This window comes from Malurus melanocephalus, unplaced genomic scaffold, assembly GCF_030028575.1.
Source record: "Malurus melanocephalus ecotype Western Australia unplaced genomic scaffold, MMel_1.1 scaffold_70, whole genome shotgun sequence".
Classification (NCBI taxonomy): Eukaryota; Metazoa; Chordata; class Aves; order Passeriformes; family Maluridae; genus Malurus; species Malurus melanocephalus.
Genome location: NW_026623302.1, coordinates 1,480,936 through 1,496,655, shown reverse-complemented (window position 1 = coordinate 1,496,655; position 15,720 = coordinate 1,480,936). Strand labels below are relative to the sequence as shown.

The following is a 15,720-nucleotide window of genomic DNA, read 5'->3' as shown; positions in this document are numbered from 1 at the left end:
AAGTTAACAAAAAACCAAATAAGCAAAAAAGAAAAAAAAAAAAAAAAAAAAAAAAAAAAAAAAAAAAAAAAAAAAAAAAAAAAAACTCAGCCAAAAAACTGGAGCTTAGAAAACCAGAAATGTTTCTAAGGTGAGAGAAATTAGTGCAAGAGACAAGACCAGCACATGAGTTCTTCTTGCATTTCAGTTCTACAGGATTGAGCCAGGAAATTCTTCTGCCTCTTGGCATCAAGTGACATTTTTAGTTTTTCATAATGTGCTAATATTTCTTAAGCTTTCTCTTTGATATATATGTGTGCTCAATTCATATGAATGAAATTAAGCACATTGAAAGGATGCAATTTGCTTAACAAGTCTGTAGGCTATTGTTGAGGCAGGCTAACATCAGCTCTCTACAGAGTAGCTACATACCACACCTGTCAGGTGACACCACCATTAGCAATTCTAAAAGCACGACTAGAGTGTTTGCAAAATGAACAATATTTTTAATGAAAGGGATAAGAGATTTTTATTCAGACAGTGTTTAACAATCAGCAGCTGTTGTTTGTGCTGATAACGCTGGTCCTAGGAAAGAAATTACTGCTTCATCAGTTGCTTCACTTTGTAAATGGAAGTGGTTTAAGACTGAAATTCTGTAAGGAGCTCAGTCAGTGGGGCCCACTGGTATTCAGTTAATCATAAGAAAAAGCCTGCTCTTAGGGAAAGAGGACAAGAAACACAGCATTTCCTCTTTGCGGTAGTCAATGATTTAGGGATTTTTCTGAGCTGGAGGTGATCTGAATCATCCTGTGTAATTGTAATTTATAAAACTGTCATCTGTGGTGTTGCTTACATCTGTTGAAATAGGGATTGCACCTTTTTCTTGCCCAATGACCTGTGGTAGAGTGTCCCACACTAGAAGTTGACCTGACTGTTCCTTTTGATACCTTCTCCTGGTATAATGAACAAAAAAAGAAAGGTGTGATTTCATCTTGTGCAGTTCCATAATAATCTGTGATTTTATTAAGTCTTTTCCAGGTTGAAATGTCCTGATCTGTTAGTAATCTTTTTGAATAGGAACCATTTTGTATTTCTGATCACTTTTACTACTGCCTTGGATATGTAGTTAGGGTCTGTTTTATCATTATTTCCCTAACAATTTGTAGAATTTTGATTATTGCTAAACATGGAGTTATTATTTTCAGATAAATTTCAAGTGATCCTCTGATCTTTCTTGAACAGCAACTGACAATTTAGTGTGTAATGTTATTTACAGTTAATTTGTGTTTATATTATAATTGAGTTTCATTTACTGTTTTCTCAGGCAATTGCTTAGTAGTGACATCCTTAAGTTTCAGAAAAGTGAGAAGAATGGCTGGTGGTCTAATTACACTAAAGGGTACATGATGCAGCCTCACTTTGGTATTGTACAATGATTGCCCAAGTGTGGATAATACACTTTTTACTTGTCTGACTTGGTAGGAATGTCTAGCTTTCATTTATCTAGATTTGGTCTTGAGGCTAATCTGTTATATTGCATATTTAGATCCTCTTATGATTGTTGCTGAGGAACTGACTACTTATATCTGTATCCTGCAATTTTCCCTTAACGGATTTCTAGGGTCATCTGAAATCTTTCTAAACAGCCCCTAAAGTTCTGTTAGTGTCAAGTTAAAGATCTATGCAAATGAGTGATGTGTCCTTTGTTTTAATGGATGAGTACATGGTATTTAATGAGTGAAAATATACCACCATTCTCATCCACAGTCTGATATATGTCATGTTTGCAGAGGGTTTTTTTCTGTAGACAGCATTTGCTTTGCCTGTCTTTTGAGCCAACTGGGAGCAGGGAAATGATCACAGAAAAATGCTGTGCTGGAGCTGAAGTAGTATGTCCTGCTGATGGCCTCAGACCTAGTTGATGTTCCCACAGCTTGAGGCATAGAGAGAGCAAGTACAGGTCTATCTTGTAGTCACACTGTTTTTAGAGTGTTGCACTGTGAGTTCAATGTGGATTTTAAAAACTGGCAGGTTTGTACTGTTGCATACAAATTTGGCTTGCTTCTGCCTCTGCTCTTTTTAGGAGACGTGAGCAAGTTCCTATCCCAAGGGAACGTGCTCTCAGGGGAGCATTTTTGTATTATGTTTTCAGATTCGGGTTTGTTTCCAGCTGGCTTGGAGCACAGACAGAGTGAGCAGCATTCTATATGAACCTGTGCATTTTAATATAAGGCAGAATCTGGTCTAGGGCATTCACCTCTGCTTGGGAGGAGAGAATCTAGTGGAAGGGAAGGACAGGGAGCATTTGCAGCCCATGCCTCTAGGTACCATGGAGGAAATGTAATCTGTGGAGACTTGGAAAACTTTTACTTTCACGTAGAGAATGTCCACAACTTGCCTCCTAGTATTTCCTTAGGTAGATTGGTCGCTGGCTCAGTTTCCCTAGTTTCATGCAGGTCTGCATGTGCTGCATCTAACTGTGTCACTCTCCTCTGTGGTACTGCTGAATCAGGCTGGGTTGGAAAGGTAGCCTTTTTTTGCCATTAAGTATCATGCTAGAGGTACTGTGAGAAAGGAGATCAGAATCAATACCTAGTCAGTAACAGCCTATTACTTTTGCATTTTAAAATAAGAAGAGGGGGAAAGCAGATTCTAATGTTTCTATTTAACCCAGTTAAAAATGGGTGGGTGAAATCACTGTCTTCTGCTCTATATTGTGATAAAATGAGCATCTCCTGGATGAATTCCAATTTACAGAACACCAGATAGTTCCATGGGATGCTTCAGTCCGTGTCTGAGGAGAGCAGCAATGCAGTGCTGTCTCTTTCTGGGGCAGCCCTAGAGTCACCTTTATCCCAGTGTGTGTTGGAATCACAGAATCAGTTAGACTGGAAAAGACCTCTGAGATGGAGTCCAGCCTGTGACTGAGCACCACCATCTCAAGACTATGGCACTGAGTGCCACGTCCAGTCATTCCTTAAATGCCTCCTGACACCTGAATGCCAGCTGATGACATTACCTTTTCTCTGTGATAATGCATGTTCATGGCATGAAAAATGGTAACCTTTTTAATGTACTCAGTCTTTCTGTTGAGTGTGTTCTTACCTGAACTTGTGCTGTGGAGCAAGGAATGCAAAGGAAGCTGTACTTTTAGACTTGAATTGTGTGAACAGAAGCTAAACAGAGTGATAAGCATGTTGGATTTTCAGTCTTCACACATGCCAGCCCTATTGTTGAATTTTTCTGTTATAGCACTGAGCATATTGACTGTTGACAGAAGATACCTTTGGGGCAACGTATCTGATGTGTTAATGCACACTTTTTATTGCAGTATATGAAAATCAGTTGTAATTAATTCAGGTGATGATTGGTCTCTGCTAGGGATGTTATAAACTGTCATGGCAAGATCTTTCATGGTATTACTGGAACTTGGGTAGAGCTGTTATTCAAATAATCTTTGTGAAACAGTCATCTCCAGAAATATCTCATAATACTTGGAAATCTATTTTGTGAGCAATGAAATATACAACTTTATGATGATGACTTGTAGAAGTGCTAGAAAGAGGTGCTTTGGTTAATTGACATTAAAAACGATTGAGAGCAGGAATTTGCTGAGGCAGCATCATGACTGAATTTACCTGCAACTGCTTTGGTGGTTGGAGGGAACCTTAGAGGGGAAGACTGCATCATTTCTTTGGTGGATTTTTAAATTAATGTGTAGGTTGTCCTTATGTTGGGCAACACCTAATGTTTTTAAATTATTGTCTTACAGAATCAAAAACAGCTCTTAAATTGAAAGATACCTATGTGCAATTTCAGATGGTTTTTTTTTCCTGCTTGTTTCTGTTTTGTTAAAAACCTAATTTAAAAGATGGCAACATAGAAAACACTTGAAATACTACTTTATTTCTAAAACTTACTGCATCATGTTTATCACAGCATGTCCAATACTGCTTTACTATGTCACTGTTTTCATAGGCAGGAGATTGACAGTCTGTCTTTCACATGTTCTAGGCTAGCAGGTATTTTAAAAAAAATCAAATATTAAAAAAAGTAGGTTCCTGCTTTGCCTTCTGAAAGATGACTGACAAGCATCCATCTCCTTGACTTCTCTAGGGGTGATGTGTTTAATCTTAGAATGTGACAGTCCTCCCTCAGCAGGCTGATTTCAATGTTTTAGCATAAACTAACATCTATTAAAATTGATTGAGCTCTGAATACTGGCGGCTGAAGAATGTAGTAACTGCGCTGTTTAACTGAAGAGTTGAAAAGCTTATTTTTTTCCATGGCTTGGAATAGCATCTTCATTTGGAGTAGCTAAATCAAGTGGGGATTATAAATGAATTTCAAATAGCTGCTGGGAAGCACTTAGAAAACACTTTTAGTGTGAAGGTGGTTGAACACTGGCACGGGTAGCCCAGAGGAGTTGTGAAGCTTCCATCCTTGCAAGTGTCCAAAACGCAGCTGGTCAGATTCCTGGGCAACCTGGTAACTAGTGGTAACTAGTCTCATTGTGCTTTGAGCAGGGAATTGAACCAGATGATTTTGAACTTCAGCTGTTCTATGGTTGTGTGTGACTTTTGTTTTGGAGGGGGAGGAGATTAGGAGCAAGTGGTCAGCATACCTTTCTTAGCCACCTTCCACATATATATGAACCAGAGCTTGCATACATTGGAATATCTTAACATTTTGGGCTCATTGCTGGCTGATCTTACATGTAGTAATGAAGACTATTACTGGTAAAGTCTTCTATTCAAAGGCAATCACTTTTYTTYTTTTTTTTTTTTTTTTTAATTCACAAACAAAGTTTTCCAATAACATTTTTGGTCTAGGTGTTCCTCCTGCCCCCTGGTAAATGATCCAAAAAAGGATCTACTCTCTACAACTGCCTGAAAGGAGGGTGGGGCCAGGTGGAGGTCAGCCTCTTCTGCCAGTTAACTAGTGATTGGATGAGAGGACTTAAGCTGCTCCAGAAGAGGTTTTGGTTGACATTAGGAAGAATTTCTTCACAAAAAGAGTGATTAGGCATTGGAATGGGCTGCCCAGGGAGGTTGTGGAGTTGCCATCCCTCGGAGGTGTTTAAGGAAAGACTGGATGTGGCACTTAGTGCCATGGTCTAGTTGACATGATGGTGTTCGGCCATAGGTTGGACTCAGTGATCACACAGGTCGTTTCCAACCTAATTGATTCGGTGATTGGTGATCTGGACTGGACTGTTCACTCTCACAGTGATTGAGAACATACAGCAGGTGAAAGGGAGACTGAAAAGTTTGTGCACCAAAGTCCAGTTTCGCCATGGGTAAATGCGGTCAGTGCCCTCTGACCCTCTCAAATGACTCCCCAGACAGCAGTGTATGCAGACAGCATTTGTAGAGGTAAATGGGTGCCTTGCAGGAGAATCCTTGTTTTTATCTGTTTCATTCCGCTTTATTTGATGTTGGCCTGTGCTTATGCTTAAAATTAAATCTTACCGACTATGGATTGCAAGATTTTTAATTTCAAAATGTACTTCAGAAGCTTTTATGGACTGCAGTAACTTTAGGCCTTTTCATCACAGAGGTGGGTTTTAATGCTCTGTTGTCTGTCAGTTGGCCCTAGTTCAACTACATAAGGATTAGAATTTGTAAGTCTTGTGTTTTAAAATAGTCTGCTAACGAGGATGTCCAGAAGAATATACTTCAGGCAGAATTTATGGTATATTTGGAGATTTTTGTACAAATCTGTTGCCCCACATTTTGCTGAATGACAAACTTTTCTGTTACAATCCCACAGCTGCTGTGTTTTATTATATGTCACTATATTGAAGCCATTTGTCTTGTGTTTTTTAAGCCACTAGCGAAGGGATTTCCTTGTCTATTTTCTTAAACAGGCAAACATGCTGAAGACATATTTGGTGAATTGTTTAATGAGGCCAACAGCTTCTACATCAGAGCAAATTCCCTCCAAGACAGAATTGATCGCCTTGCTGTCAAAGTCACTCAGCTGGATTCAACAGTGGAAGAGGGTAGGTAATTGCATGAAAGCACTGAGCCAGAAGTGATGTTGACAAGATCACAGTATTTAATTGTACAGTAACCTCTGTCTTTTCCAAGAAATCCTATACTGATATTTCATCTTGTTGTCTCAGTAAGGCAAGCTGGGAATAATCGCTTTAGCAAAGCAGGTAAAAGTATTCTTGAGTCAAGAAGCCCCTGTAGTTGCCTTTTTCACAAGGAAAACTGTGCGTGTAGTCAATCATAAATGAGTAAATCTAGACCTTACTGGAATTAAGTCAGTATATTGGAAAGTGTTTAAACACTAGGTGTCCCTATTAATTTCAAGGTGGGATAGTCACAGAGTGTGTTAGTAGTGTCTGTTCTGTGGTCATCAAAGATATTATAATTCTCTGTGTCTAAACAAGGGACTGTGTTTGGATCAACTAGGTGTAGTTCTTTAGGGAGTTCTAATCACTAGAAACAGTATTTCCTCTAAGAAGTTGATACCCCACTTACATGTTTGGCCATTCACTTCATAAATACACAGTAAAACCAAAAGGTTTTTAAAAAGTAAATCAAAAAGTAAAGAAAGTAAAACCAAAGGCTTTAAGTACCATCATTATATTATTTTGTTGCCTTTTTCAACTTAGGAATGAAACTTGAGATGATTTTAGTATAGGAGGTAATATGAAAGTGGGTCTTTATTGGAGCTCCAGGGGCAGCCATGGAAGAGTATCCACAAAAGCCCACCCCCACAGGGGTGAACACAGTTTTACAGATTTTATGAAATGAGCATAATTGATAAAAAGCACCAATTAGGAGGACAAGTGGTGATGTAATTCTCTTCAGGTCAAGCCCCTTCTCTGCAGACCCCACCCTTGGTATTAGCTGTACTTGTTTATGAAAATGTGTCTCAAAGACCTTGGTTCCCAGGAAGGACCAAGATAGGATAGAGGCCTTGTACCCCCCAGGGCTCAGAGCTCTGGAATGTGCTTGGTCTTGTAGCTGGGGAAAAGGGTAGGGAAGAGTACTGTGAAGGTTACAAATATATGAAAGAAAAAAAGCAAAAATCATCCCAGCATCAGTTTGAAAACACTTATTTGGGTAAATAAAACATTTTCTGTCTTGCTTTAAAAGCTGTTAATATGCATCCTGGCTTCCATACTGCCTGTCTGAGGCAGCCACTGCATGTACTTCCTTTTTAGATGATTCTTGACATTTACTAAAATGTAAAAGCTTTTTGTATCAGGACAGTAGAGTAATATTGACTCAGTAGTAGTTAATGTTACTTGTGATATATTTAATAGGGCTATTTATATGGGTTATATATTGTACTTGCCATTCAGATTTTTATAGTTTATATATTTATAGTGCCAATTATTAGTGCCAATATTAAATTTTACAGTTGATATTTAATAGTGTAATATCTAGCCTTCCTTTTGTAGGTGATTACTGTCTGTAAATTATTATGTCTCATTGTTTTATGGTTTTGGAACACATTAACGATTAGAGTATTACAGTTGCCCCAAGAAGCTGTGGATTGCCCTACCAAACCACTCTGATTTTTTGGTACAAGCCACCTGCATTTTGCTGTCTTAGGAGTCAAGAGCTATATGGGAACTTAAACTTAAACTAAGCTCTTATGAGATCACAATTCAGCTTAATGTTTGAGGCCTATTGTGTTGTTACTATGAGCAAACTAAATGATATTGGTATACTGCACGTGTTTTGTGCTGAGGTGGATGGAGTCCATCTCCGTGGTTTCTAAGATAAACATGTTTGGAAATGGCAGTTCTCGTCTTGGTTTTGCTGCTGTTTCTTTTTGCTTTTTGCTTTTTTTTAAATGCCTCATTAATGTCTCATTTGTGTTATGCAGGATCACCCAGCTAGTTTTCAGAGTTTGGAGAATAATTAAAAACAATCTATTGGAATGAGTGTATGGACTGAGAATTTAATCAGTGTTTATTTCAAATTGACAGCAGTTGTTACTCCTGCATTGCTAATCATGCTTCATACTAATAAGCTATGTATACAAACTGCTGTCACCTTACTGTCAGTAGTAAATTTCATTAGCTGTTTGTCTGTAGAAGTCTTTATAATAATTCATTATACTGACCTTGTACTGTCAGAAATAGTATGCTTCTGGATAGCTTAGGCATTTAAGCAAAATGTCAATTTCAAGGTTGTTTTAAAAAACCCTTCAGATTTGATTGCATCAGTGATTTCTTATATTCTTAGCTGTCATCAGTATTGTGTATATGTAAGTATTTTACATTTATAATACTACACTTGATAAAACATTTAAAATAATTGAGGTGAAGTTTTCAAAAGCATATAAATAACTTATGCTAAAAATTCCCAGAAAAGGGTTTTTTTTACTGTTTGGATGTTGTCCTACAAAACAAGAATGAAACAATTCAGGTATAGAGATCTAAAAAATGTGCCTGAAATGCCTTATACTTAGAGACATTTTAAATAGAAAGTACTTTCAAAAATGATTTGATAATTCAGATGATGTGGATGTGAGAATGATTATTAGACATAAAATATTCTATTTTCTGCTTTTTAACCGTATTTTTAACCTTTTTTTTTGTGTGAGAAGCAAGACCTCAGCACGGGTAACAAAAATAGTTGAGCAGAGACATCTGAGTGGGATTTGGTGTCCATCGTGACAGAAAATAACAGTGTAAAATTTTATCCCTTCTTGTTTTTTCAAGTCTTCAGTATACTACATTTTTGGCCATTACTGTTCAGTCACCTTGTGAAATATTTCACAGTTTGTTCTTCAGACTCAATAAATTAGATGAATGGGCAAGACATATTAGATGAAATGTCAGTGGGAATAAGAAGAGACTAAGCCAGTGCATTTTATTTGCACATGTCCTAGAACTTATACTCATATAAAACACTTGGATCAAATCCAGGAGAGGTCAGTGTCATTGTAGACAACCCAGTGAAAACTTCAACATCTCATTCAACTGCAGTCTAAAACATGTATTTCAGAATGTTTAAGAGTGGAAGATAGTATCAAGAGCTTACTGCCACTTTTAAATTGTGATTGGCCTTTAACTGGATCTTCTTTAACAATGATTGCTGCATCTGATGAAAAATTGTATTAAGAGTGAAAGAAAGTCTTGATAAAAGTGACAGGAACAATTACAACCTTAGTCTTTATTGGAAATGAAAGAATGAAAAGCCTGCTGTTGTTTCCTGCCGAGCTGTGTATGTGGAAAGATAAAATGGAACTATGAGAGTCCAAGTATTTCTGTAAAGACATGAGGAAAACTTAAGTACAAGGAGTGTTCAGTTATGTGGGAGGACTTAGTAGTTGAGAGTAAAATAAGTGGAACTTTCTCTCACAGGAGGTTGTTGCAGCTGTAATTTAATTATAGTTAGAATGGGGTGGAATGTGTCAGAGGAATACCAGACCTTGTGTTTCAGTCTTGAAGCCAGTCTTTCTGCTGTTAGAACTCCAGGATAAACCTTAAAAAAGAGGAAATCATTGGACATCTGCATGTGATGGCATTCTTGCATCATCTTCCAAGACACAGTCCGTGGTCCCATTATTTTAAGTGAGGTTCTGAACCAAGTGAGACTTAAATGTGATATGTTATGGTAATCCTTACAAGCCTTTGTGCTTAAATATCACGATTATCCACTAAGGAAAAATCTCCTTCTGTATCTTGCTGAAAATATTTCAAAGAATTCATGAAAAACAGGTGTTATTTATTCACTTTCATTCATTTCAGACCTGTGGTAAACATGTTTCTGTTTCTAACAGTCTCCTTGCAGGACATCAACATGAAAAAAGCATTCAAGAGCTCAACAGTTCAAGACCAGCAGGTAGTTTCAAAGAACAGCATTCCGAACCCGGTGGCTGATATTTATAATCAAAGTGACAAACCACCACCTCTAAATATTCTTTCACCTTATAGGTAAGGAAATATCAATTGTTTACGTTCTTGTACTTTGCCCTATAGTTCTTAATTATGTGTAGAGAATAATTACAGCAGAAAGGAAAAGCTATATTGATTATTGAGATTTGATTTTTCAAGAGTTCCCTGTTCATCGAAATAGAAATTTGCTATTGATACACTTAAAATCGAAAATAATACTTCACAAAAATCATCATGTTTCAACACAAGTCCTACATGGCAGCATAGGATCAGAGAACAAGGGCCACTGTTTATGTAAAAACTGAAAAAAATAATACAGTAAACTGGCTTATTTAGTATCTCTATCCAGAAAGTTGTATTTATTGCTTTTGCCTTCTTGCTGTTCTCCATCTTGTCCCAACATATAAACCGGTAGCAATAGAGTCTGTACCTTTCCCTTTCCTGGTTACCTACTGGTCAGTGCAAGAGCAGCAAGCAAGACTTTGTTTTTTGTTTTCTTTTCTCACTTCCATTATTGCTCATGAAATGAATGCAGTTTGTCTGAAGGGTGTGGACAACAGGGTTTTACTGTGTTTTTCAGCTTCTAAGAAGTACTAGGTGGTGAGGTGTCTGCATAAAACTCAGTCTGCAAAAAATATTTTTTTTTTAAGAATAGTGTATCAGAGCATTTGCAGTGTATTTACTTTCTAAGAATTTTTAATTGGAAGGTAAATTTGTAGGATTTAAAATTGAAGGATGTATTTTTGCTGCTGCTACAAACAGTGGTGGTATTTGTTTATGGACATCCAGTTGGTAAGGGTTGTTATTGATTAGATTGAAGCTTGGATGATCAAAGAGGTAAGTTTTCTGGATTTAAAACATACTAATTCATGTATTTTTAGCTTTACTTGTGCCTTTTTTCCAGGGATGATAAGAAAGATGGATTGAAGTTTTATACTGATCCTTCCTATTTTTTTGATCTTTGGAAAGAAAAAATGTTACAAGATACTGAAGATAAGCGGAAAGAAAAGAGGAGACAAAAGGTAACAGCAGAAACATAATAGCATATTTGTCCATTACAATTTTATGTGCAGTTGTCCAGGCATGAAAATTGCCAGGTCATACTTAGTTTGTGTTTATGGAAAGACTGTTCCTCTTTATGTGGCTGTGGATTCAGTGCATTCCATTTTTATAGCTTATCTTGCCTCCTTTAAGAAGGCAGCAAATTCAATTTTAGGAGTGCTTGGTCATCTTCCAAGGTACTTTGTTGCATCCTTTGCCAGTATTTGCTTATTGATACCCAGAAAAATGGCCCTGTTATGCTCCAGAAAAAGACATTGTAATGGGAGAGGAAAGGAATTGGAATTATAATTTTTTTCCATTCTGATTTTCCATTTTTTCCGTTCTGATTTTAAAGAAAAAATGCAGATGCTTTTATAAGAATTCATACAATCACATGAACATTTATTTTTTTCCTTCAGAACGATTTCTACAAAATGACTTTATATATATATACACATAAGTTATTTTAGACTTTATCTTAGGCAACATACCCCGCTTATATCCATGCATTGTATATTTTTTGTAGATTTTAATTTTCTTATTACAGTCTACAAACCAAATGCAAATATGCTCAATTCCAATCATGTAGGATTATAGCCATACATCACAGAAATACTCCTAGATAAATTCCAGCTGAAGTGCTATTTGATTTGATTAAATGTATGCCAAGCCCAGCTAAGAAGAAAGCAACATAGACTTCAGTTTGCATGGATAAAGTTCACTTTGTGACAGGAAGAAATCTCAGTTTGAGCTTTCCAGAAGACGGTTTGTAAATGAACATGTCATGATCTGGATCCTTTAGAGTGCAGGATGGTTTGAGATGTCTCCCAGGCACACTTTGTTCCACAGGTTGGTGAACCAAATGTCTTTTTCATTTTGTTCTTGTCCTTGTGGTAGCAGTAGCCAGGAATGAATCCAGAGCATTTATTAACAATTTGGTAGCTGAACTTAAATTTTCAGTCAATTAAATGAGAATGTCTTGCTCTGCAGAAGCACAAAACTTGATAGTCGTTGAGAAACTGTGAAATAAATAGTTTATTGTTTAGCAAATTACAAGCTAGACATCCAAATGCCATCCTTCTCAGCTGACCAAATACAGCTAGCTTTTAGCCTCACTTTTTCAGGTGCTCAGTGAAGTCTGAGAGTAGTCCCGGCACCAGAGAATCAGTTTTGCAGTATTATTTTTGTAATTTGCCCTAAGTGCTCAAGCTTTTGTAGCGGGAGGCTGGTGAGTTTAATTTTCTTGCCTCAAATATGAGCTTTTTATTTCTGTATGCAGTTTAATTGAAAAAATCTAACAGGCTTCCTCTGATTTGGCTCTTTCAGGTGAACTTTTTTTCTGAAGAAAGCTGTAATTTTAATTCTTTAAGTTTAAAAGCTGTATAGTCTATTTTTTTTTTTACTTCTAATAGATCAGTGTCTGAGAGTTTAATGTAGTTTTGACTTGGTGTGTATCAGTAGTATTCTGAATTGAATGACTATAGGTAGGGCAATTGTGATTAAACAAAGGAAAATGGTTCAAATTAGCTTTTTGTAACTCCCACTTTCTATCTAATAATAATTAGCTATTTAAATAAGTAAAAATTTTTAAATTTGGAAAGCTTGTGTTTCAGAAACCATTGTTGATGATTTGTTTTTTGATAGGATTTTGTAAATCTATGGTCAAGAAAATAGGCTCATGCTTCCAGTTTTTGGAAAATACTGCAAATGCTTGCTGAAGCAACTTTCTGTTACTAGCTCTTAATTCTTTATTAAGATGCTTGAAATTCCATTTGCTAATTTTTAATGCAAATATCAAACTTACAATTAACTTAACCCTGTTTGAAGGCTCTAATATGTTTTGTGTTTGCTGAAATAATTTCCTGCCAACATGAATGATGAACCTGTTTTCTGGCTTAATCTACAACGCTCACTTGTCTGCCACAGCTGCTATTACACTTTGTTAAAAAAAGTAACTTCTCTTAATATTACTTGAATTTCCTGAGAAATATTTCAAATTCTAGTTATGTAGAAAGGCTTCCGACTCTGTTGTCTTTGCCCTGGGTACTAAAGTTGGAGCTGTTATCACTGTCAAGGGAATGAAACTGCCACTTGAAACTACTCTTAGAGGTATATGTAGCTTTATTAGCTGCTATTTATAGGGCTGCCCCATTGTTTTGGAAGACATTTAATGTTTTAGAGATGTATTGATGTAGTATTTAATAAAAAAAATCATTACCGATAAGATTTAGTACTGCTAGAGCAAAAGGTATTCAAGTGTATTTATTCATTAGTGGGCTTACAGTTGCTGGTCTGGGGCAACCTATCCAGCTGAAATCTGATCCAATTAAAACCAACTAAGCTTTGTGTTTATATATTGTTTTTTATACATCCGCATATCTTTTCATAAAAAAATAGTGATCTCTTTAAAACTAAACTCCTAAATAGTAAACAGTAACTGTAAGTAATTGTGTGAGCCCTCCTGATTTTACAGGAATTGTATCAAAGTGATTGACCTTCCAGTAGCATCATATATTTGTTAAAAGGTGGATATTAATTTTATTTAGAATCTTGCAATAAATATATACTTGTGACTCCTAGATGGTGAAATTATTCTGAAAGAAGTGAAAACAAAGTGTTTTCAATGAACCAAAAGGTTTACTTGTACTTTCTTCTCAAACCTAATGGGACTCAGTAACAAAATCATAATTAACGAATCAGGATTAAAGTCACAAATTAAAAAAACCCCAAAACATTTGCAGCAAGTAATTGAAAAAAACAGATGTAAAGCTTTTAACAAGCTTTATTCAACCATGGCAATTAGCAAAACTTTATTTATTTAAAATTAAACATGACTGAATCTGTGTTCTTGCTGGTCCAAATCCACTGTCTGAAGAAGTGGTTATCAGACATAAAAAGTGTGCAATTCTAAAAAGTTTGTGGAGGGAAAATACTTTGGGAGGGCTGATTAAGAACCAGTCATCTTCATTTAACATAAATCAGGCCAAAAAACTGTTTGACAGTCCCAGTAAAAAACCTGTGTTCAGCTCGCTTTCCAACTCTTATCCCTTGCTGTGCAGGTCTGGATCCCCCAGTAAAAGGCTTGCCTGCTGATATTTGACCAGGCTCTTCTCTGAATACAATTAACTGACTGCATTCTCAGAATAGCAATATAATTCTTTCCTGAGAAGCTATTTTTCTAGCAGCCAAAAGCCTGATACCAACCTACTAATAGAAAAAAATATGTATTCTAAGATATGGTATCTGGAGCTGATTAAAAAACCCCTATGCCCTCCTAAATACTGAGAACAGGAGTAGCAGATAAATACTCTTCTCAATTTGAGTTGAGCAAACTTGATCATTTTTTTGTACTGAAGCAGCAGTGTGATTTTTATATTCATACTGAGTAGTCAGAAGTAGTGAGGACAGCGTTTCCAAGATGTGAAAGCACTGAGTCCCACTGTTAGGAGAGCTTACTATCAGCAAGGTTAAGATAAATAAGTAAGATAAACACTGGCATTGGTTGATGCTGATGTTATAGTGAAAGATACAAGTAGATAAGTTTGTCATGAAGCTCTCAAGCTATATTATACTGCTGACCTGAGTATAACTGACTCATTGCAGAGAGATGTAGTGTAATTAATTTTTATATAAGGTAGTAGAAACAAAGATGAGAAGAAACTAGGAGGAATTTCAGTAGTTAATCTGATCTAAGAAGGAAGAGGAAGCTAAAACAAACAACAATAATTTGACATAGACTATGGAATAGGAAAGCATCTCCAATTTCTCCATACTTCCCCAGGCCCTGTTGATTGTGACCTAATGAATAACCAGAATAGCCCTCAGTTTATTTAACATTCTCAGAAGTTTAATTTGCAGGTGATGAAAATTACAAGTGCTTCAGGGTGGCCTAAATAAAAGACATGATGTCAGAAGAAGTTAAATTTTCTGGTTTTAAAAATTGGTCACATTTCTGTGTTGGGAAAACCAGTAGATTGGTATCACAGTAATCTGTGCATCCTACTGCACAAAGGCAAATCAAAAGTCCTGCTACTAATGAGGTTCATAGTTAAGGAGATGATATTCTTATTTCCAGTGCTGAGAAATTTTATGAAGACTTGGCTTCATCTGTAAATCTGGTCTTATTTTCATGCACTCTAACTACATTTTAACCAGCTTTTTTCCTTTCCTTTTTTTTTCTCTCTCTTTGCATGCCTTTATTTCTTTTGTTTGGACATTAGGAGCAAAAGCGTATAGATGGCACCACCCGTGAGGTGAAAAAGGTTAGAAAAGCCAGGAACAGACGCCAGGAGTGGAATATGATGGCATATGACAAAGAACTTAGACCTGACAACAGGTTGTCTCAAAGTGTGTACCATGGAGCATCTTCCGAGGGATCACTGTCCCCAGATACTAGGTCTGTTTACAGCAAAGCTGTTTGTTATACCACAGTTGTGTGTTCAGCAATACTGAGTAGAATTAGGTGTTTTTACAGCATGGGAATAGTTAGACAAAACATACAATGCATGTTTAAAACATTCTTTTCAAAATTACTTTAAAGAAAGCATAAATGACATAACAGATTCTGTAATGACTTTTTTCCTTCCTCAGCTTCACATGAGCATTTTGTCATCATAATGTTTTGCACTGCAGAGAAAGAAATGTTTGCTCCGTGCTTTATATTTGATCTTCAGTAGCTGTAGTTACAAAAGCATTGAAGCCTCTACTAGATAATGTCAGTCTCTCTTCCTTAGTGTTTATTCGTTGTTTGGTGCTCTGCTGGTAGCTTAATAAATATTTTTCTGTGATCTATTCAGTCACAAATACTTCTGCCTCAAACAGAATGCTTT

The 15,720-nt window shown here is 36.4% G+C and overlaps 1 protein-coding gene across 2 annotated transcripts in view; it reads left to right on the top strand.

The window, feature by feature from the left end:
• Window positions 1–15,720, top strand: part of WASF3 (WASP family member 3) — a 65,497-nt gene that overhangs the window by 42,084 nt on the left and 7,693 nt on the right. The window contains exons 4-7 of one of the 2 annotated variants that reach the window (XM_057366702.1): window positions 5,849–5,983; window positions 9,736–9,889; window positions 10,755–10,872; window positions 15,112–15,287. In XM_057366702.1, coding sequence (XP_057222685.1) covers window positions 5,849–5,983; window positions 9,736–9,889; window positions 10,755–10,872; window positions 15,112–15,287 — 583 coding nt within the window. The remainder of the gene's footprint in view (window positions 1–5,848; window positions 5,984–9,735; window positions 9,890–10,754; window positions 10,873–15,111; window positions 15,288–15,720) is intronic. The other variant, XM_057366701.1, reaches the window with a different exon arrangement.